General features: G+C 38.5%; 2 protein-coding genes across 3 annotated transcripts; one reads left to right on the top strand and one right to left on the bottom strand.

Annotated features, from left to right (window-relative positions):
* Positions 1 to 890: 890 nt before the first annotated feature.
* Positions 891 to 14,208, bottom strand: rnf169 (ring finger protein 169). Of its 2 annotated transcripts, none has more exons than XM_072691844.1 (6): positions 13,813 to 14,208; positions 10,335 to 10,408; positions 8,856 to 8,945; positions 7,119 to 7,228; positions 6,894 to 6,993; positions 891 to 4,112 (listed from the first exon to the last, which is right to left on the bottom strand). In XM_072691844.1, exons 1-6 carry the CDS (start codon positions 14,180 to 14,182, stop codon positions 2,934 to 2,936), a joined length of 1,923 nt encoding a protein of 640 aa, XP_072547945.1. In that variant the 5' UTR covers positions 14,183 to 14,208; the 3' UTR covers positions 891 to 2,933. The 2 variants fall into 2 exon arrangements, with proteins under 2 accessions (XP_072547945.1, XP_072547944.1); XM_072691843.1 differs by having other exon boundaries at positions 10,320 to 10,408; positions 13,813 to 14,187.
* Positions 13,640 to 22,359, top strand: lipt2 (lipoyl(octanoyl) transferase 2). The gene is made up of 4 exons (XM_072691845.1): positions 13,640 to 14,106; positions 19,998 to 20,090; positions 21,278 to 21,770; positions 21,867 to 22,359. The coding sequence occupies exons 3-4, from the start codon at positions 21,326 to 21,328 to the stop codon at positions 22,079 to 22,081; spliced, it is 660 nt and encodes a 219-aa protein (XP_072547946.1). The 5' UTR covers positions 13,640 to 14,106; positions 19,998 to 20,090; positions 21,278 to 21,325; the 3' UTR covers positions 22,082 to 22,359.
* The last annotated feature ends 571 nt before the right edge of the window (positions 22,360 to 22,930 follow it).

The following is a 22,930-nucleotide window of genomic DNA, read 5'->3' as shown; positions in this document are numbered from 1 at the left end:
TTACAGCCCCAAAATGACCTAACCCAAGGGGTGCACACTGTAATTATCTGTATATGTTATATTTATGTATCATGTATTTTGATATGCCTTTATGTGGACAGTGTGCTGCATCTAGCTAGCACTACCTTTCTGATGTGCTGACATGTTTAAGCTTGTTTAGCAACGGACACGATCCTGGGCTGAGTGACTGAGGGAAATACATACCTTGAACTAAGATTCAGTGATGTCTGATGACCAGAAAGAGCGAAAAATAAATCATTAAAAGACATCTGTATGATGGTCATTATATATTTTCATATTTAAAATATAGATATTTTTGTATAATACAAAACCTGGGTGTTTGGTGAAGCATTTAGCAAAATGTAAATAGAAAACACAAAGCAGAAATATGATAAAACATAAAAAATCACCAAAAAAAAAGCACTCCTCAGACCACTCAGAGACTGGGCATGGTCTTAATATTCTAATGAACGTGCCTGATTGACAGCCCTCTATCACTGACAAACAGAATTTGTTTATGTCACCATGGCAACACACAGCCTTATGACAGAAAAGTTCCTTTTTTTTTTCTTTGATCTGTGGTTGTGATTTCACTGATCTTTGGGGTTCACTGAGGTTTTGTTATCTGTAATCAAACCTTGTGATTGGTCAGAGGTAAGCTGACCTAAATCTGACCCCGGTTTTGGACTGCCCATTCCACACAGTGAGGACAGCAGTACTGGTGAAATACAGCAGACATTGATTAGACCTTGGGAAGATCTTCAAAAGACGTACTTACACTGTACATTTACACTGGGGGCCCTGAGGAGCCAGATTAACTTAATTAGGAAGAAATCTCAGATTTAGGTTCCCAGGGGATTTATGATGCACAATGACAACAACCAACAGTCTTTTATTCAATGTTTATCTTTTATTCACTTTGTTGAAATGAACAAAATGATCATTAAGAGTCTCTTGGTTGACTTTAGGAGTCCATTTCCTTCAGTTTGAATGAAAGGGATAGTGGATGCTCATCATCGTGTGAAAATATATTATAAAAAGAGATTTCAACTTCAGCTGAGCTGGATATCTAATAAACAATGTTGAAACTACCGTTACTCATCAACCTGCCACAATATTCGGATCATTGAATACCTTGACACCTGTAATGCAACAGCTTTATCAGATGCTGTATTCTTTAGATAAATAATGTGTTTATGGTTTTGTTAAGTACAACCAGAAAAAAATTAAAACAAACAAAATAAAGAGAGAAAACAATGAATTCCGTACTGATTTGATATGCTACATTTCTTTCTTGCTTGTAATTCAAAAATGACACACTGCAGGCTTGAAAGGCTGTAGATTTAAACAAATAAACAATGGGTGCATTTGGTCCCATTATTCACATGATGTTCAAAGTGTACACAACATTCTTTGAATGCAATCTAACACACAGGCCAAACATACCAAATTCTCAATACACATTCAATGTCAAGCCATGCCAGGCTGATCCTTCACTTCCCATCTGCATCTATATCCGAAACTCAAAACTTCCTTAACAGTATTGTTTAGAGCCCATTATACAGTACAGACTGGAAATCTGGGATGGTACGGTTTGGACAGACCAAGCGTACAAATAGAATTAGAAATTAGAAATGATGAGGGGAGGCAGAAAAAAAGGTTTGAATCACTGGCAAGATCAGCAATTTTGGCACATTTATAAGACATCATTAAGTCATGTCTTATAAGTCATCTTCTACAGTGAGGTACACTCTGGAAAATGAAGGTGCTACAAAGCTTTTTTTTTTTTTTTTTTTTTTTTTTTTTTTTAAAAGCGCGCCATAGATTCTGGTAAACAAGAAATGAGAGTGGGAAGAAGCTTCACTTGCTGCAAAGATTCTCTACCAATGTGAAGGTTCTTCACACTCACACCTTTCTTTCACAAAACGGCTCTCTGTTTAAAATGGTTCAAATAACTTTTTGTAGCACCTTTATTTTTAAAAAGTGTATGGTATACAAGTATACAAGCCTGCTCATACATAGTGCAAGTGTTTCATTTATCAGTAAAATTCAGGATTGCTGAGCACAACAAAACCCTTCTCATATACACTTAATAGTCGTCTGTAGTGAATAATATTCCAACAGAGGAAGGGGGGGGGAAGATAAGGAGAAACACAGAAGCATGTCACATGTGCAGACTTAATGCACATGAAGTCAAGTCTGCACATCGATGAATTAAAAACTGAACCAGAAAAAAAAAAAAAAAAAAAAAAATCTTAAAGCAACAGAACACTTTTTTTTAAAAGAGCTACTAAATGAGGCAATGTTGGGTAATGTATATAAAGCTTTGATAGTGCTATCTCAATTTTAAATGAAAGCACTACTTGTGTCTATTGGCTGGAAATTCAAGTTGGTAATATTGACATCATACATACCTACATACATACTGAGCACATAAGAAGTATGTTTTAATACAAAAAAAAAAAAAATAAAGAGCTAACTGCTATTAAATTTACATTGGATTTACAGCATTTCCATATTAGTGCCTTTCTGGATTTTTAACAAAATAAGGTTAGATTTATAGCAATAATACGTTGCATAAAGATTGCATAAAGATAGGCTATTTTTTCTATTTCTCTTCAAAGAGCTTAATAAATCAAAATAACAGTCCCTTAAGGGAGCGGTGTGGGGTGGTGGGCATTTTGAAGAATTAAGTCTTTCAGCAAACTGCCTATTGAGGGAGCACGTTTCTGCTGTATCTGTATCATATAAAACAACATTTTTAGCACAATTATGTGGGAAATAAATTTAACATGCAATTTACTGTGAGGTGAAAACAAATGACAACAGCTATAGTTGTCCCCAGGCTAAACTCATACTAAAATGTGTCACAATTCTCTGTCCCACAGATAGCATAAGACTTGCTCAATTTGTTTTTGTTCTCATTCTAAGACTTACAACTGAAAGTGTTTGAGCCTTCCAGAAATTCTTCCTGACCTGCGCGGATTACGCACTGCTCTGGTGTCCGTAGAGGCCCAGGAGCGCAGAGAATATTTATCAGAACTCGTCCTATGTCTTTCAATCATCTGGCATTCTTTGTCATACTGTCTTTGTAGCTTCAGTGCCAGTTCTCTGTCTTTTCTCTCCTGATGCATCCGTGCAACCGTGTAGAAATCACTGTCACCTTGTTGAGTTTCACAAGGATCACAGCTCTCTGTCCTGGATATTTTTATCTTCCCAGTCAATTCTAAATGTTTGGTTTTCTGGCTCCTCTTCTTTCCCCTTCTTGAGGTAGGTCTGTTGGGTACACAACTCTTGACTGTGGGCTCATTCTTCAAATCCTGAAGGTCCTCAGTACCCTGCTTATAATGACTTACCCCAGAATGTCTGTCACTCAGGGGTGATCTAAAGTCTTCACCCTGTGTTTCATCAGCATCATATGACTTGTGAACGTCACAACTCTCTAGTGTTATCAATGCAGGCACTGCATTTACTGTTGATTGTGTGTCCCCTTCCCTGCCACACTGATCAAAAATCAATCGTCGCTTATTACTCAACTTTTCCTTTTTCTTTCCATGAACAACTGCATTTGGATTGCAAGCGAGTTGCTGACCCTGCAAGCCCTTCTCTACTGAAACACAGTTAGAGGACTTGCTCTCTGTCTCTTCTCCGGCTCTTGATTTGACATTTAGATCATCTGCCACTGGGCTGGTGATAGTACCTTTGGATGTCACCTTGATGCACTGGCGATCTACCTCAATCTGCTTCCACTTCTGCAGGATGGTGGGGCTGGCTTCATAGCTGGTGGTTTTCTGGAGACTTTGGGTCAGGTTCCTTGGAGTGGACTTGACAATAGTGGGCTCCATTAGACGCCCATCTGGCAGCCTCTTTGGTGGGGTGCACGGGGAGCAGACGATGGGCTTGAAGTGGTTCAGCTCTTCCGAGATGCTGTCATTGCTCTCTGGGCTGATGGATCTCTCTGGTTTAGTGTGAGGCACTAGGGAGGTAGGAGGAGAGGCCAGTATGGCACGCCAGTGATTCTTCTTGTCAAGTGGGAGAACGGGTGCTGAGAAAGAACGACTGTTCTCGGAGGACAGGAGGATTCCAGCATTAAAACTGTGAGTGACACCAGCCTAGAACAAAGAGATATGGGTTATGGTATAAATGAAAATATGCATTATGTATTATATTTTGTATTAATTAAAGAATAAAAAGACTATCAGCTTTATCAACTGTAACAACTATTTGATTCTGAAGGAACTGGTTTAACACATCATTGTAATGGCAGTCAAGAGGCCAGACAGGCTATATTACAAGATATTAAACTGAAATTAAACCAAAAAAGTCCAGAATGTTACATTATCTAACTTGTTTACTAAAAACAAAAGGGAACACTCATTTTAGTTGCAAAAAGCTACAAAAACTCCTTCCACATCACCACTGCAATGTAGGCATTACCAAAAACAAAGTGACCAAATCAGATGTCGTTCCACATGAAAGAAGACCCTACAAACACAAATGTCAGACTACGGACCAAATCAGCTCCCCTTCCACATGAACGACCCAAAGAAAGAGTGTCATTTCCCACAAAATAAGACCCTAGGGGAAAAATGTCAGAGCTGTCCAAAACATGTCTTTTCACGTGAAAGGAGTTCCTACAAAACTTCAGCCACATCACCATTGCAATAAAGGCATTCACATTCAATGCCCTAACAAAAATGATTCCTGGACCAATTAACAGAAAAAAATGGTTAATTTGCTGTGAAGACCTCAACTAAGACCTAAACAAACTGTGATAATTAATGTACTAATCTGAAGTTTGCAAGCAGTACAAACTGATTTTATAAAAAATTCTGATCCATTATCTGTTTAAAATCACAAATACTACAGCCCCAAGTGGTCTACCGGTTCGAATCCTGATCGTGCTGCAAGCCATCTGTAGCCAGGACCCCAAGAGAACACAATTGACCTTGCTTTCTCCTGGGTGGGTAGATGGCACCACATCGCTAAAACACACTTTTAGTAATCTGAATCTTAAAATATTCAATAATCTTAACTTTAAAATGCTAAACTTTAAAAATGTAATCCTAATTAGCAGGATTACATTTTTCAACTGTGTAACTATTATTTATACAGTGGGGAAAAAAAGTATTTAGTCAGTCACCAATTGTGCAAGTTCTCCCACTTAAAAAGATGAGAGAGGTCTGTAATTGACATCATATGTAGACCTCAACTATGATTTTTAAAGAATTTATTAGCAAATAATGGTGGAAAATATGTATTTGGTCAATAACAAAAGTTCATCTCAATACTTTGTTATATATCCTTTGTTGGCAATGACAGAGATCAAATGTTTTCTGTAAGTCTTCACAAGGTTGGCACACACCGTTGCTGGTATGTTGGCCCATTCCTCCATGCAGATCTCCTCTAGAGCAGTGATGTTTTGGGGCTGTCGGCAGGCAACACGGACTTTCAACTCCCTCCAAAGGTTTTCTATGGGGTTGAGATCTGGAGACTGGCTAGGCCACTGCAGGACCTTGAAATGCTTCTTACGAAGCCACTCCTTTGTTGCCCTGGCAGTGTGCTTGGGATCATTGTCATGCTGAAAGACCCAGCCACGTTTCATCTTCAATGCCCTTGCTGATGGAAGGAGGTTTGCACTCAAAATCTCACAATACATGGCCCCATTCATTCTTTCATGTACACGGACCAGTCGTCCTAGTCCCTTCGCAGAGAAACAGCCCCAAAGCATGATGTTGCCACCCCCATGCTTCACAGTTGGTATGGTGTTCTTTGGATGCAACTCAGCATTCACTCTCCTCCAAACACAACGAGTTGGGTTTTGTACCAAACAGTTCTACTTTGGTTTCATCTGACCATAAGACATTCTCCCAATACTCTTCCAGAACATCCAAATGCTCTCTAACAAACTTCAGACGCGCCCGGATATGTACTGGCTTAAGCAGGGGAACACGTCTGGCACTGCAAGATCCCCTGGTGGCGTAGTGTGTTACTGACGGTAGCCTTTGTAACGTTGGTCCCAGCTTTCTGCAGGTCATTCACTAGGTCCCCCCGTGTGGTTCTGGGATTTTTGCTCACCGTTCTTGTGATGATTTTGACCCCACGGGCTGAGATCTTGCGTGGAGCCCCTGATTGAGGGAGATTAGTAGTGGTCTTGTAGGTCTCCCATTTTCTGATTATTGCTCCCACAGTAGATTTCTTCACACCAAGCTGCCAGTCTTCCCAGCCTGGTGCAGGTCTACAGTTTTGTTTCTGGTGTCCTTCGACAGCTCTTTGGTCTTCACCAGTGGAGTTTGGCGTGTGACTGTTTGAGGTTGTGGGCAGGTGTCTTTTATACTGTTAACGAGTTCAAACAGGTGCTATTAATACAGGTAATGAGTGGAGGACAGAGAAGCCTCTTAAAGAAGTTGTTACAGGTCTGTGACCGCCAGAAATCTTGCTTGTTTGAAGGTGACCAAATACTTATTTTCCACCATTATTTGCAAATAAATTCTTTAAAAATCAGACAATGTGATTTTCTGAATTTTGTTTCTCATTTTGTCTCTCATAGTTGACGTCCTATGATGTCAATTACAGGCCTCTTTTTAAGTGGGATAACTTGCACAATTGGTGACTGACTAAATACTTTCCCCCCCCACTGTATAAACACAAAGATCAGATTTTTTGCTTGGTTTCCTCTCCTTGAATCTTTGGGCCGGGACATTTTTTTATTAGATACTCCTCCCACAGACATAAATGCCTCTTTTCTGCTGTGAACATCTGCTGTCAGTGGGCAGTTCACAACGCCCTGGCTACATCACTGTCAATCACAGTCCTGATTAGGCAAAGGAGTTTTGGAGTTTGGAGACCTTAACAGGACTAAACTGATCTCAGCTGAACACACCATGTCATACCTTCTCTGGTACAGAAACGTGTGATTGTGCTCTGTTTTTCCCCCTGCCTTCCTCAGAGTCAGTACAGCTTCGACTCCTCTGCACAACGCTGTTCTGAAAACTACACAAAGACAACAAGAACTTGAATGCACAACAAAAGCACACAAACCAAAATTTGACACCATTGGAAAGAATACTGGATTTAAACAGGTTTCTGGTTATGAAGTAAATGTGAAATGTCAGTACCTTCTGGTGGATGCTGGGGAGAACCTTGTTTTCCGCACAAATGCAGATACATGCCTGGTCCTCATGCCTATAGGCTCTTCATTCTCAGAGTCTGAAAGAACTCCAAATGACTGGGAAAAGAAATAGAAAAGAAATAGAAAAGAAAAAAAGGAAGAAAAAAAACTTTGGTCTTGTGCAGACATGAGATGTAATCTATGGCTGAACCACTCAAACACTTACACAAAGAAATACACTGTAAAATAAACAAGATGTCTTATTCAAAGTTTGAATCTGGTTACACTGCAAAAATAAATAAATCGTAGCAAGTGACATATTCTAAATATTTTATATATTTTAGATGTATTTAAAATTATCCCCATTTTGAAGACCATTGGCAATTTTACAATAGAAGGAAAAACCTTAAATTAGAAAACAATAGAAGATATAATTTTGGTGTTCCATTCATCACGGAATTTATAAAGGACACAAAATGAAGGACAACTGACAGATTCAAATTACATCCAACTGTAAAAGAGCAAAAATGCTTTTGTGTGACAGCATCAATATGGAAATGTTAAAAATACAGAAATTGTAGCTGGTTATTATAGCTGTAATTATAGTTCAGCCCAGAGATCAACAAACTGCACTGGTTTTCATTTTGAAGCTAAAAGTGCAAAGATACCTCAAAAAGCACATGTATGTGATCACATTATTGAACGATAAAAAAAAAGTACTTAAGGCAATTAGATTTCTCATTTTTAGTTTTTAAATCCATGGTCAGATATTTAAACGCTATAAACGCTGATATTTAGACAAACTTTTAAGATTAACAAGATTTTGTTAAGCTAAATTTTATGCAATGTAATCATGCAAAAATCAGCTGTTGATCTTTATAGAGAACACGTCAACAAACAACAGACTTTTTTCCATATTTTAATAGCATACAAATCTAAGACACAATTGCTTCTTGATAAAACGTATAATTCTGAAAACACAGACATAGAAATGGTTGACATGCACACCCAGAATAACAGAAATAATCCTAAAGTATTGTCTAACTATGTCTGCACCAAGAGCCCTTCGAGCTTCAAGTACGGCTCGGCTCGACCCGCCATCCCTCAAAATCCACGGAAGACAAGTGGTGGAACGAGCTTCCCCTGGGTGTCCGAACAGCCGAGTCGCTCGCTGTCTTTAAACGCAAACTGAAGACCCACCTCATCCGAGAATACTTGGACGATTAGAGTACTATGGTCGCCTTATTGTATTGTGTTTAGTAATGTCTAAGCTTAGAGGTTTCTTTTGAATTATTAGTCTATTCTAACTAGCTAAGGTTTTTTCTTGGGTAAATAGCAAAGCACTTTGTAAGTCGCTCTGGATAAGAGCGTCTTCTAAATGCCATAAATGTAAATGTAAATGTAAATAAACTATTTTCTGCAGATACTCTAATATGTTGTTATTAGCAGCAGCTAGTGCTGCATGAACAACATGTGCCCTGTTAAAGAGTTAAATGTAAAAAAAAAAGTAAATAAATCCAGTGATTTTTGGCAGACCACAGTGTTCTTGTTTTGTGTACACCAGAGTAAGGTTGGAGTGTTCCCACTGTCAAAATAGAACGCCCTAAAGGAAAAGCTTGATAGGTCTGCACTAAACAAGGTAGGTGTGAACGCACCCACAGAAAATCAACAAAGCAAGTCACATAGAGAACCGATCTCTACTTTTTAAATAAAGACGCAGAAAAAAAACCTAGTAGAAACATACTGGATCGTGACCATGCAGCAGTCCGCATTCCTCTTTTCTATGGTGAGGCATTTTTTTCTTCCTCTCCTCATTGTCTTCGTCCACAGCCACCTAGAAACACAATCCATCACATCAAATCATTTTAACACACTTAAACGCTATTACCCACTTTTTGACATCCTAAAACACAGACAAATGTGCTTTGCTGTCCACAATAATATGAATAATGTATTATTCTTCATGTTGGTGTTTCTCTATTTGGTATTTGGAATCCTTGTCTCTATTAAGCAAAAGATTACAAACCTACTAATATATATATATATAAGACATAACATTTAGACATAAGATATAACACTAAAGCAAAAACTTTGTATTTCTAAAACAGCAGTTGTACAGGAGAAGAAAAAAAAAAACAGCATATATTTGTACAATTAAAATTACCATTAATTCTGAAATTATATATATAAAAAATGAATATAAAAGGACAAGGATATCAAAAACTACAACAAAATACAGATACAAGAGTTTTGTGGGATAGCAAGGATTTACATTTTAAGGCTAAAAAAAGCAAAGATGCTTAAGAAAGCACATACAAATTGCACTGCAAATTATTAGACAATAAGAAAAATGCTCAATTAAAAACTGGAGGTAAGAGGTTGGTATACTATGAAGACAAGACAGGTTTGATTAATCATCTCAAATATGCAAGTACAGTGATATGATAGCTCTATCAGCATGGGAAAAAAAAAACTATGATAAATACAGTTATGGCAAATTTTGGTTCATTTGCAATATCACCAGTATATGCTGTTTATACACTGATGCCTCCTACTGGACATAATTTCAACCGAAAAAGAAAAAACAAAAACAAAAAAAAACCCTTAAAATTATGCCTAGTGTTTATAGGTTAAGAGTCTAAAGCTATCCTTTAGAACCAACACAAGGTCAAAGAAAATACTCAAATAACACTTGAGGGCAGTCACTTGAAAGTAGTTCCAGTTTTAACTAAATAATATTGCGTTTTATAATGTTTGCCATTTTACATGTTTTCCCCCCTTTTCTCCTAATTTGGTACTGCCAATTAACCCACCGATTTATAACTCCCCAGCACTGCTAGAGAGCGCGCCATCTACCCACCTTAAGAGAGCACGGCCAATTGTGCTTTTCTGACTGCAGCCACTAATTGCATGGCTTGGAATTCAAATCTGCGACCCCGGGCCATAGTGGTAGTGCATTAGACTGCTGAGCCACTGAGGCCACCACTTTCTAAGCCTCAAATTTATAATGTGTTTACACACATTATGAGCCTCAAACACTTCTAATGTATTGTAATGTGTTACAAAGCTCCACTAAATATTGCTCTGATTGTTTTTAGTTGACCACTTCTCTAGATATCACAAAAAAATACATTTCTTTTCAGTTTGTCACTGTAACCAACCTAAGGGAGAGGTTGCTGAGTCAACCAGGCACAATGCTTCCATTTACCTTTTGGAAACTGACCTTAATCTTTTGTTTTTCATACTCCTGACGCATTTCTCCAGCCTTAAATATTTGCGTAGGTGAACGAAAAATATCTGTAAGAGAGAAGAAGAAAATTTTAAAATGTCACTGTTTACTGTCAGCAATCCAAGCAAATTCAAAGAGAAGCAGATTAAATTATATTAAACCAAACATAGAAAATAACAGGGAGGAGGATTGCTGGCACAGCCATCAACTACTGCAGAAGTCCACTGCCTCAAAAAGGCTGGGCATAATTGATAAGTGTGGTTTCTCCCACTCAGGTAAACAAAGGAGGGCTGGCTTGCTGATTTACAGCACATGCTCATTTAAACAGTGTTATCAGAATGAATAACCAGTTCAGATTATACATACTAGCAAACTTGAATTCCAAATTTTTCACGTTTTAATAGGTCAGCCTTTATATATATATATATATATATAAATAAAAGAGTTTTGTGGGATAGTAAGGATTTACATTTTAAGGCTAAAAAAAGCAAAGATGCTTAAGAAAGCACATACAAATTGCACTGCAAATTATTAGACAATAAGAAAAATGCTCAATTAAAAACTGGAGGTAAGAGGTTGGTATACTATGAAGACAAGACAGGTTTGATTAATCATCTCAAATATGCAAGTACAGTGATATGATAGCTCTATCAGCATGGGAAAAAAAACTATGATAAATACAGTTATGGCAAATTTTGGTTCATTTGCAATATCACCAGTATATGCTGTTTATACACTGATGCCTCCTACTGGACATAATTTCAACCGAAAAAGAAAAAACAAAAACAAAAAAAACCCTTAAAATTATGCCTAGTGTTTATAGGTTAAGAGTCTAAAGCTATCCTTTAGAACCAACAATCTAATCTAGCCAACAAATCAAATACTCTACATTTTAATATTTACAAAACTTTAAATGCACTAGCACCAGGTAAATTCAGAAGTAACAAAAATGAATAAATATTTAATGTTAATGTGTTTTGTGTTGAGTTCAATTAAGATTTTTTTTTCCTTTTGCAACAATAATAATTCTAGACATTAGGAAATTAGGAGGAGGGTATTTGCGCTTGGTGATATATGTTCTCTAATGCTATACTGAGATGCTGCTTCCCAGTGTAAAATAACCTGAAATCAAAAAGAAATTCTCTGGCCTTGTCAGTTTATGTTTTTAGTCTCACCATTTGGGTCATAATTCAAAAGAAAGAAATGAGGATGGTAAAAAAAAATATCCTTAATCTTTGATTGCTTTAGCCCCCCTCAAAATGCCTACTGAAATTTGCCCATGTCAGCATTTCTCAGTTTAATGGAAGAATTATATTAACCAATAAAATCATAGCGTGTCTAGTTATCATCTCCAACCCAGGTTCAAATAAATTGACTAACTCCTGGTACACAATTTTATTTTATAGTTTTATAGTGGATGTGTAATAGTATAATAGAGGTGTAGTAGAAGAGTCTATGCTAGAAATGAATGAGATTTTTAAAAACTGACACTTCCTCACACGGTGTTATCCAAAAGTGCTCCAAATCCAACCATGCCACAGCTATTACTGCTGAGCTAAAATAATATTTTATGTCATGGATATAAGGACAATTTAATAGAATAAAACAGGCCTAGATAAGTGTGTTTACCACAGAGTGTAATCTCTGCAATTTTCTGAAAATTTTCTAATTTCTGTCATAAACATCCAGTATAGACCCAGAGTTCCCAATATGTGCATGATGCTGACTACAGAAAGACTTGAGGTCTGTGGTTGACTGCAGAGGCAACATCTTGATAATGTTGGATCCAATTAAATCCAGATGCATAAATGGCCCACCCAAATCAATGTGCTTTTATTCAGAAATATGTCACGTTAGTGGGAGAGAAATTACACCCCACTACTTGTGATATATCTGATGGATAATAATATAATGCCCATAATATAGGGGTTCATGTTATTAACTATTTTAAGAGAAGAATAAAAAGTCCAATCACAACAGGCTCTCAGGTTTATAAGACAACATTTTAGTACAAAGTAGCAATACTCATGTAGAATGGGTTTATTAACCTTATACAACATGTTCAGATGATAATAATAATAATAATAATAAAACAACATATTGTGATATTAAATTTGAGCAGTATCACCCAGCACTAGTGCATTTACCACACAGTGTTCTTATCAGCAGTTTGTGTTGATGCAATCTAGGAGGGAACGTGATAGCAGGCTGTCATGTGTGCCACAAGCTGGATAACAGGATTTTAGAAACAGAGCTCCACAGTCTTGCTTGTTTTCTGCTGAGGTCACAACCTTCTGGTGGATGTGGTTGTAAGCTACAGAGCGCCCAAAGTATCAAGGAAGAAAATTTTAATTTAGAAATGTAACTTATGCTCTGTGACACCATAAGGATTACTAATAGCAAGGACATGCAAATCAGTGCAAACTGGCTGATTGTTCCTAAGTTATAACAGTGAGGGGACCGAAGCCAGGAATCACAGGTTCAGAGTTTAAGAGGTTTAACCAGTCCCTGGATTTTTAAAATAATTCCCTCAATTTAATAAATCGTTCTTTCAGTGTAATAAATAATTCTCAATTATATAAATTGATCTCTCTATTTAATAAATCATTCAATTAAATAACTCGTTCCTTCAATTAAAAAAGAACATCCTTAATTTAATAAATTGTTCCTTCAATTTAAATAATTTCCTTAATTTTTATAAACCATTCCTTCAATTTTATAAATTGTCCTTCAATATAATAAATAATTAAATTATATATGTTGTTCCCTTTATTTAATACATAATTTTCTTTCTTTCATTTTCTAATTAATTCCCTCAATTTTATAAATCATCCTTAAATATAACAAATTTCTTAATTTCATAAATTGTTCCTACTATTTAATAAATCATTCTCTCCACTGAATAAATCGTTCCTTCAATTAAATAAATAGCAATTTTATAAATCGTTCCCTCTATTTAATACATAATTTCTTTCTATTTAATAAATCATTCTCTCAATTTTATAAATAGTCCTCTCAATATAATGGAGAGAATAAACTGTGTAACTGTTTAATTTAAGCGTCCCACCTAAACTGTGTATACTATTAGAAATAAGGCGATTTAAGTCTCTAAGCTGTGTTTTCGGTGGTAAGCAGCAGCCCCCCCCCCCCCTGAGGGACCGGTTACCGCCTACCAGCGCTGGTCCACCGCTCCGGCAGCGCTCTTAGCAACGTCAGGACATGGAAAATGACGTCGCGCCGCACTGGCCGACAGTAGCGTTCGCTCCTCTTCACCACAGAGTTGTCTGACAGTCGAAAGTGCCCAATATAAGAGGCTTTCTGACACATTTATCCGAAACCCTTTCACTGAACTGTTGTCAGATGTTCACAGAGTCTTTAGCTGGGCCTGAGTGAGAGTAACGTTAAATCCTCATCGGACTCTTTTGGCATCAGCAGTAAACTTAAACGCGTCCATTTGGCTTGTTTACATTACCTTCCCCCGCCGCCCCTTCGTCTCTTTGCTCTATTCTCCGCTTGCATCTTTCTGGGTAACTCTGCCGGACCATCTCCCACAGCTCGGTGTTGACCAGGCTTTTCTCCCGGGACTGTTTACGGGCCCAGCTGGACACTCGCAGCCGGCATAAAGGGCAGCGCAAAGTGCTCAACTCCACCGTCCGCCTGAAACAGTGGAGGCAGACGGAGTGTCCGCACGGCATGGTGACGGGCTCCAGCAGTATCTCCAGGCAGACAGGACACCTCGCTTCCTCCAGAGAGAGAGAGCGCACAGGTATGTGAAGCCTCGACTTGTTCCTCTGCTCCAGTCCACTGGCGGATTTGGCGCACCCCGTGGCCGCCATTTTCATTGGTATCTCACTGCTGGGTTTGAAAACAATCCCCGCCCAGTTTTTTGCATCAGGGGAGCAAGACGGTGTTGTTTGTTCCGCACCCGTATTCCGACTAACCCCGCCTCCTCGCACTGGGATTGGCTAATAATGAGCCGCATTCTGCGCTACGATTGGCTAGTAGTAGCCCGCGTTTTTGCAGGAACCAGTGAGAGCATGAACTAGTAGCCAATCATTGCAAAGGAAGGCAGGGCGCTCCGGAATACAGGTAGAAAAAGAAATTCGGGGTGAAGTCAGGGAATGTCAACACGAATGGCCGTTTTCAGTCCCTGCACTTTCTATGTTTACCAGGTCGAGTCTGAGAACAGGAGTACACTGTGCAGCAAATGAGCAATTCTTCTCAAGTGCTCGTGTCTTAAATCCGATTAAAAATGATGTTTTGGGGAACTTTATAAGTAAATGAACTAGTGTACACTTGACCATTTGGTCGTTGTTCTGTATATACAGTCGCAGAAGAGGGCACAGACTGTGGAGTTCTCAGACACTTTAATAAACAACCCAGAAAACAAAAAAGTGCCATATATGTGGAGAGTATAGAGCTCTTACCCTTAGCTCTTAAAACTTTGCTTGACTACTGCTGGAGAAAATAGTCATGACCATGGTAGCTAGATGCCCTGCATCACCAAACTGGTTGACCACCATGACCACACTGATTAATCGGCATGATCACTTTGACCACCCTGGTTCACCAGAAAGATTACCCAGCCTGTATGAGTAGCCCAACTGGGAAGTTTTGTCCTCGGATTCCATGTTGGCCCCACATATGGATGCCCACCAGGGTCAGTGATGGGACCGGGAGGGGTTATAAAAACATGGGCCCCACCTGGCTTATAGCCTGATGACCAGCTTGATCATCTGAGCTGTTTCTGGAATAGGCCAGAAGTTGATTTTATAGCAACGTCTGACTTCATTAACTATGGAAATAAGTGGTGCCATGACATTTATTTCAGAGGTTAACCTCTATAATGAATGTCCTGGCACCATTGATGTTTGGCTAATGTTTTCTGGATGTTATGACTTTTGGTTCCTAGAACATTCAATCAGTCAGGTTTTCTGAATGTTCCAGTAATATGTATTCATTTATTTATTTATTATGGGGCTTTTACATTTAGTAGGCATATTTACACTTTTAAGGAATGTTATTTTAAAAATCTTAGATGTCTCATAGCTGCCAGCATTGATCTTTACCTCTTTTGCGCTGTTAAAGACAATAATGTAATTGGCAAAAAATATACCCAACACCACCTCAACCGTCAGCTGCTTATCAAAACTCTTTTTAATGCTGACACTGTTCATCCATCTCCCTGAACAAATCTAGTGGCTTAAGTGAATATTGCAGTCAGGGTGGGTTCGATTAATATGCTTTCTGAGTCTTTACTGTGAAGTGAGCTCGGAGGAATTCGGTGAATGTTCACTGTGCGTTTTGTCATTTATTAAATTAGTGCTCACACAGCTTGCAGCTGGACAGTAGCTCTGTTTGTTGTGTCTAAAGGAATCACATTATAGAGCTTTGATGTCGGTTAAAGGAATACTCCAGCATGATTCTTCCTAATCTCTATCTGCAGCACCTGTAGCATACAGTTATCAAAGATAACTAGTCCCTATACTTAGAAAACAGAAAAAATATATAATAGAAACCAATAGAAACCAATGAACAGATGCCTTAGCGTTGTGCGAGTCAACAGGTTCTCTATTCTTTTATTAAGTATTGGCAAAAGTGTTGATATGACCACCCATGGCAATACAGAATGCTAGCAAATGAAAGAGAATAGGGTTAAAAAGATGGAATAGTTCTTTAAATCATGTTCAGTCTACAGATATACATTGTCTTCTTAAAAAAAGGGTGGGCCTGGGACATTTTAGTATGTCTAAACACTTGGTAAAAGTATGTTTTTTTTAAACTAAACAATCAAACACAGTCTCAAAGCCACAGTTCACAATTTGGTAGCGGCTCGGAGGCCAGTGCTAATGTAACACGAGAATCTTTTTCCAGTGAGTCAACATGTGTCCGGTCTACCTGCTGCCTTTGTGCCCTTGAGCAAATCACAGAGGATAACAGAAACGGATGTTGAGCTCGGATGTTGATGTTAATCACTGTCTGTTAGCATTACAGGTGCACTTAAATAATGCACATTTCTTAGCGCTATTTAATATGCACACACAAACCTTTAGTGATTGGCCAGTTGAGCAACTGCAGAATATTCATTTCCATAGCTCATATATTCTGTAAACAAAGGTTTTAATATTTAAATGACATAAAGCTATAATTTCTTTGTTTTTTACGTTCTAATAACGATGTTTCTAATTAAATAACTAAAAGACACACAATGTTCTCATTAGTGTAACATCCCACTGGACCTATATTTTCCATTCATATGCCTAGTGATATTTCTTTTTGTTTGTTTGTTTGTTTATATTTTTTTATTTGCACGTGTCCACTGCAATATCTGTCACTTTCATTAACTTTTCATTTAGTCTGTTCTGTTGATTGAACAATGACTTTTAATAAGAACTGTAGTACCACTTAAAGTGTCCACCACTGCCACTAACGTTTTGATTAAATCTCACTAGATCATGCTGCTGGAGGCTACCAGCAGTCTACCGTTCTCATTCGCCTCTGCAAAGCAAAGCTGCTGGTGTCAAACTAAGGACACATACTTCAGACACCAGACATGTCTTGACTGACTGACTTAGTTTGGAGTAATGGAGAAGGTTGAGTAAATTAGATTTCTCTGTAATTTATTACTCAGCCTTAAAATAGATGGCTCTTTAAGCATTATTTGGTACAACGGTTCTGTACTGAACTAAAAGAAGCATTCAAAAGCTTAAATTGCTCTTCATATACAAAGAAACCTACTGTATATGGTTCTTTCAAGCACCCAAAAGGGTTCTACTACTATTGATATGTGTCAAGTAACCATTTTCCTTTGACATAATACTGATAGAACAACTTCTTAGTTTATTTATTTATTTATTTTTCACCTGTTTATTTCTGTGGAAACAAAATAGCATGTTGAATGTTTGCTTTTATGCAAGATCAAAAGCCACATCAATCAACCTTTCTTGTTCAGCCAATGAATGAGTCAGGGTTTTCTTATGTAGGCTATCCACTACATGTCATCACAGTCTCACAAAAATCTAATACTGTATAATATCTTGCTGCATTTACCTCTTTGACATAATATTAAACTGGCAGTTGTTGTTTAGATTGTGTCAAAATTGCATGATGAATGGACTCGGGAAAAGCTCCAGAAAGACGAAATATTGTTTTTGACTTTCATTGAAAGTTTAGAAGCTTCAAGCTGACGTTTTGGAGATTTGAGATTTTTGCATGACAGTTGGATGACAGATATGATGGAAATTAATGTGTGCAAGACCGAAACCTGGCTTATACTTTATTTAGTTTTAAAACTGCTTAAAGATGAAACCTATGGTTCACAGATGCAGATGAATACGTTCAAAGAATTATGTTTTCATATCCAAAGACATTGCTTTAGGAGTAGTAGATGAAAGCAGATCAAGTATAAATAGATTTCTTGATTTTGTCTTCATTTTATTGATTGTGTCCATCACAAGTGTCCTTATTTAATCCATATTTTGAATTTGAAAGTAAAAGATTTTGTTTCCATTCCATGAATGTAGAATAAATCACAGAAAACAGCATGTTCTTATGTAATTACGCAGTTGAGTTACATAACAGCTTTGAACAATAGAGACGACCTGCTGCAGACGGACACAAAGCTGTGTTGGAATGATGAAATGGTCAAATCTGGGACGTACTCCAGTCATCAGAGAATGATATGGGACACACAGCAACTGAAATCAAAATAGATGTATGTAACAGTATGATTGTGGAAACTGTATGAAATCTAAATATATATGTTTCATATAAAATGTTCCTCAGCAAGACTGAGCTATAGAAACTACAGACTGGTTATTTTCAGCATTAAATGAGGGAAAGCAGCAAAAATCCAAACCTACATAAATCCCTTTGCGCAACCAAAAGGTCCAAAGGGCAGCTCTGCAGGCAGACAGACTGGACGACAAACTCCGCTGTAGTTTGTACAGCCCCACGGAAACACCACCGCTGCGTTTCCTTTATCTGTCGTCAGGAAACATTGATTTTATTCAGTATAGAAAATCACACACCAAAAACACTGAAATCTGCATTCTTACAAATACAAAAGCAATGCCATAGACCCCCCCTCCTTAAAGACTACACCATGTTTGTTAAAGAGATGTGTGAGAGTGAAGAACCTTATAAAGGATTAAGGAACCTACACTCAATAAAAGGTTCTTATCCAGTTTTTAACACTTCCACAAAAAGGGTTATTAACACACCAAGTGGTTCTTCATAGGACAACATAGTTCTGCTACACCTCCAGTGTGTAATTTAACACAACGTTCAGATTTTTATCACAGTGTTGTTTTCTAATACACAATATCCATCAGAGATGCTGTTACTGTGGCCTAACCTGACATATGTTATTAAAAATAGTTCATAAACACCAGAAGTATGCATCATCAAACATGACACATTTAAGTTCATTAAATTTGGATAAACATCAATGGCTGGCTGCTACACCAGACATGCACTTTTAGCATCACCAGGCTTAAAGATAAACACTTACTTACCTGCAATAATCATCATGACGAAAAAACACAGCAGTATCATTCTTTGATGGATCATCCTTGCTGCTGGCTTTCCTTTAGATCTGTTCGAATGTAAGATCTCTAAGCAGCTGCATCCTTACTTCTGAAAAGGTGGAGCAAACCTAATGTGAGCACATTCCAGCACTCCGAATGGAGTCTATTCACTAAGAAATTAAATTACATTGAACTGAGATTGAAATGAATGGGTCTGATTGTGCATAATTTCATTTAGAGTCTTAATGGGCTTTGCTTGGGGAAGGGGCTGGTCATGGGACGGCCTGGAATGAGAATGTTCTTCTGCTTTGGAAAAACAGTGAGCCTAACATTGGTAAAGGTATAAAAGGTGCACGTATTCGTCACTGTACAGTGTGGACTGTACAGCGAAATGTGTCCTCCGCATTTAACCCATCTGGTAGTGAACACACACTCACACACACACACACGTGTTAGGGGCAGTGAGTACACACACACACCCAGAGCGGTGGGCAGCCAACTCCAGCGCCCGGGGAGCAGAGAGGGTAAAGGGCCTTGCTCAAGGGCCCAACAGCGGCAGCTTGCCGAGCCCGGGAATCGAACCCACAACCCTGTTATCGATATCCCGGCGCTCTAACCGCTGAGCCACCACTGCCCCATATTGAGTTGTTATTATTATTATTATTATTATTATTATTATTATTATTATTATTATTATTATTATTATTATTATTATTGTTATTATTATTATTATTATTATTATTATTACTATTATGGGTGTTGTTGTTGTATCAGGAAGGCCTTTCAGTTTTACTCTTGGCTCTTGTGTTCTGGGCCTTTATTTATTATGTTAAAAACTCTCCAGGCCAGCAGGTGGCGCAGCGTGAACAAACAATCCCTGACAAGCCACAGAGGTAAATATCCAAGATATTCCAGAAGGAAGACAGTACAGTAACTGTAGGTGATCTCCTCGCTTTCCTACTCTGAAAACAGTAATACTGAAATACTGTTTAAATCACAGTTAAAACACATTTCTATAACGCAGTGATAAGGATTATTTTAACGTATCCACCTCTGTCAGCTCCGCCATCTGAAGAATCCGACTCTAACATATTTGTTTCGTCCGTTTGCGAATCTCGCCTTTTGCTAGGCTCTTGGGTCAACATGGCAGCCTACCGGTCCCCTCAAACTGATGAATGTTTACAGAGTGAAGACCGAGGAGACAACGTCTGATTATGAGCAGGTATATTGAATTGAACTCTGCCGAGGTTAAGAATAAAGAGCTGTAGTTAAATTGGTTAATTTTATTCAGGACTTTCTTTTCAAAGTGAAGCAGGTTATTATCTTCGTCCTCTAGATGTGTTGGTGAATGTTATGTCTGAAGTGGAAAATGACAGCCAGAGTAAACTGTGACAATGGAAGATCTTAATAGGAATATTAAGCTGAAGAACAAAACAGACAGCCTATTAGATTACTAACATACTATATATATATATATATATATATATATAATCACATAGCATATATCAGTGTGCACCATTTGCCCCTAACTTTGTAGACACTCATTCTAATGAGTGGATTCAGTTTTAAGATGCACCTGCTGCTGAACACAGTCTGTCAGTTGTGCACACACAGCATATATAACTGTCTATAAGCACTGATAGTAGAACGAGGCGCTGTGGAGCAGCCGCACATGAACCCAAGGTCACCATGCCCAGTGTCAAGTGTTGGCTAGAAGGGCATAAAGCCCACTAGGACTGGGATTGTGGTTGGTGTGGAGCAACAGGTAACACCACTACCAGCCAGTGAGCTACCCCACCATGTGGGGGACTGGGGTTCAATTCCCGGTCTGGGCGACTGTGCTGCACAATAAGAGTCCTTGGGCAAGACTCCTAACACTGCATTGGCCCGCCTCTGTAATACGAGTTACCTTGTAAGTCGCTCTGGATAAGAGCGTCAGATAAATGCCATTAATGTAAATGTAAATGGGATTGCCAGAGTAGTGAAGCACCTTTGGGATGAGTTGGAGTGATGTCTGTGATCCAGAACTAAGCATCCAACATCAATACCCGACCCAACTAATGCTCTAAATGCAATTAAAGGCTCACAGTAATGTTCCAGCATCTAAAGTAAAGGTTCGTAATAATGCCTTTGATTTCTGAAAAAACCTCGAGCATATGTCTACAGAGGTTTGGATAATTAGTCATTTTATTGTAATTATTAGTTTATTTACACACAAATAAAATCAACATATACATACTAATGTTTGTATCTACAAAAGGAATGTTGTTAAAATGCTTTCTCTGTCCATTTTAATCTCAGAAGAACTTTGGAATGAATTCTGATCCTGAATGAAAGTCAAAACACACACATGTATAAACCTATTCACCTCTGCAGGTTCTGAATATCATGTTACTTTTATTTTTACAGCAAGTCTGACCGTGCAAACCTGAGAGCCTCCAAATCTCCAAAGTCAAGATGTCACTTGGGAAGACTCCAGTCAGGGTTGTGAATCTGGGGAAGGTTGCTTACCTCAGTGCTCTACAGATACAGCAGCATTATATCAGACAACATTTCGATTCTTCAAACCAGACTCCAAACACCTTGCTGCTCTGTGAGCACTCTCCAGTTTACACTGTTGGAATTAGGCGAGCTCAGTACGCTGCTGAAGAGGAGCAGAGACTGAAAGATCTGGGGGCAGACTTTTTCCGCACAAACCGAGGAGGCCTGATAACCTTTCATGGGCCAGGGCAACTGGTCTGTTATCCCATCCTCAACCTGGGCTGCTTTAAGAAGAGTGTGAGGTGGTATGTGTGTGAACTGGAAAGGACAGTGATTCAAACGTGCAGCAAATTTGGGATCAAAGCTTCTACCTCTCCAGACACTGGTGTCTGGGTTCAAAATAACAAGATATGTGCGATTGGTAATTCCTTTCTTCCCCAAATTTGCATGGTTTCACACCTGAAAGGTTAAGTTTACTGAAAGTATTCTAATGGTTAACGGCTGACATGTTTTTCAGGCATCCACTGCGGGAGATATGTGACGTCTCATGGTTTGGCTCTGAACTGCAACACCGATTTGAGCTGGTTTGAGAACATTGTACCCTGTGGGATTGTGGGGAAAGGGGTCACTTCGCTCAGTCGAGAGCTTGGTCGTGATGTCACAACTGAAGAGGCGACCCCAGTGTTACTCGAGGCTTTCAGTGAACAGTTTAACTGCACTCTGATAAGCTGAACGCTCCAGCATGGACACAGCTGACTTCAAACTGATACTTAAATTGTAGACAGCAACACTAATCATGCGTTCTGGCCTGCTTGCAGGTCTGCACTACAGTCGTCTTTGCCCTAATAAAGGTTCAATCAGAGTCTGTGGACTTCAGAAGGTGTTCTTTTTGTTCTTTTTTCAAACACGCATTCAGCAAATTACCAATTACTGAACTGGCTATTTGATGTAGTCCAGTCAGAACTGAAAAGAGGTCCCATGTGGTTATTTTTTTTCTTTGATGCGTTTGGTTCCAAATATATATTAAATGCCATTTTCACCATTTTGTGTTTTCCAGTGAAATGAGTTTTTGGGATTGGGTTTTACACACACAATAACTTTCAGTGCTATACGACGATAAATTCACCACTATGTGCCATTATCAGAGAAAGAGCTTTTTGTGTGTTGAAAGGTGTTATTTATTTATTTATATTCATGAGTTTTGAAATTATACTTTTCAAATGTAGTGTGTGGGGCAGCATGCTGGTGCTGTAAGTAGCCTCGGGTTGTGCCTTTATACTCACTCTGGTCACTGTCTGTGTGCTTGGTGTGTTCTCCCAATATTCGTGTGGATTTTCTCTGGTTTCCTCCAGCCTCCCTAAAAATACTGAAGTTAGCATGGAATCGCCTTTAGGTATAGTGCCATGTCCAGGGGGTATTCCTGCCTTGTGCTCAGTGATTCCAGGTGGGCTCCGGTTGAGCACTGAAGGATGAATGGATATTAAGTTGAGAGATAAGGAAATAGACACTCCTTTTAATGAATGCGTTCAGCTGCTTTAAGTTGCAGTTAAATTGCAATTGCGGACATGTGTAAATGCGAGC

This window comes from Salminus brasiliensis, chromosome 11 (genome assembly GCF_030463535.1).
Source record: "Salminus brasiliensis chromosome 11, fSalBra1.hap2, whole genome shotgun sequence".
Classification (NCBI taxonomy): domain Eukaryota; kingdom Metazoa; phylum Chordata; class Actinopteri; order Characiformes; family Bryconidae; genus Salminus; species Salminus brasiliensis.
Note: the sequence above shows the minus strand (reverse complement) of the source record. Positions and strands in the feature narration are given on the sequence as shown.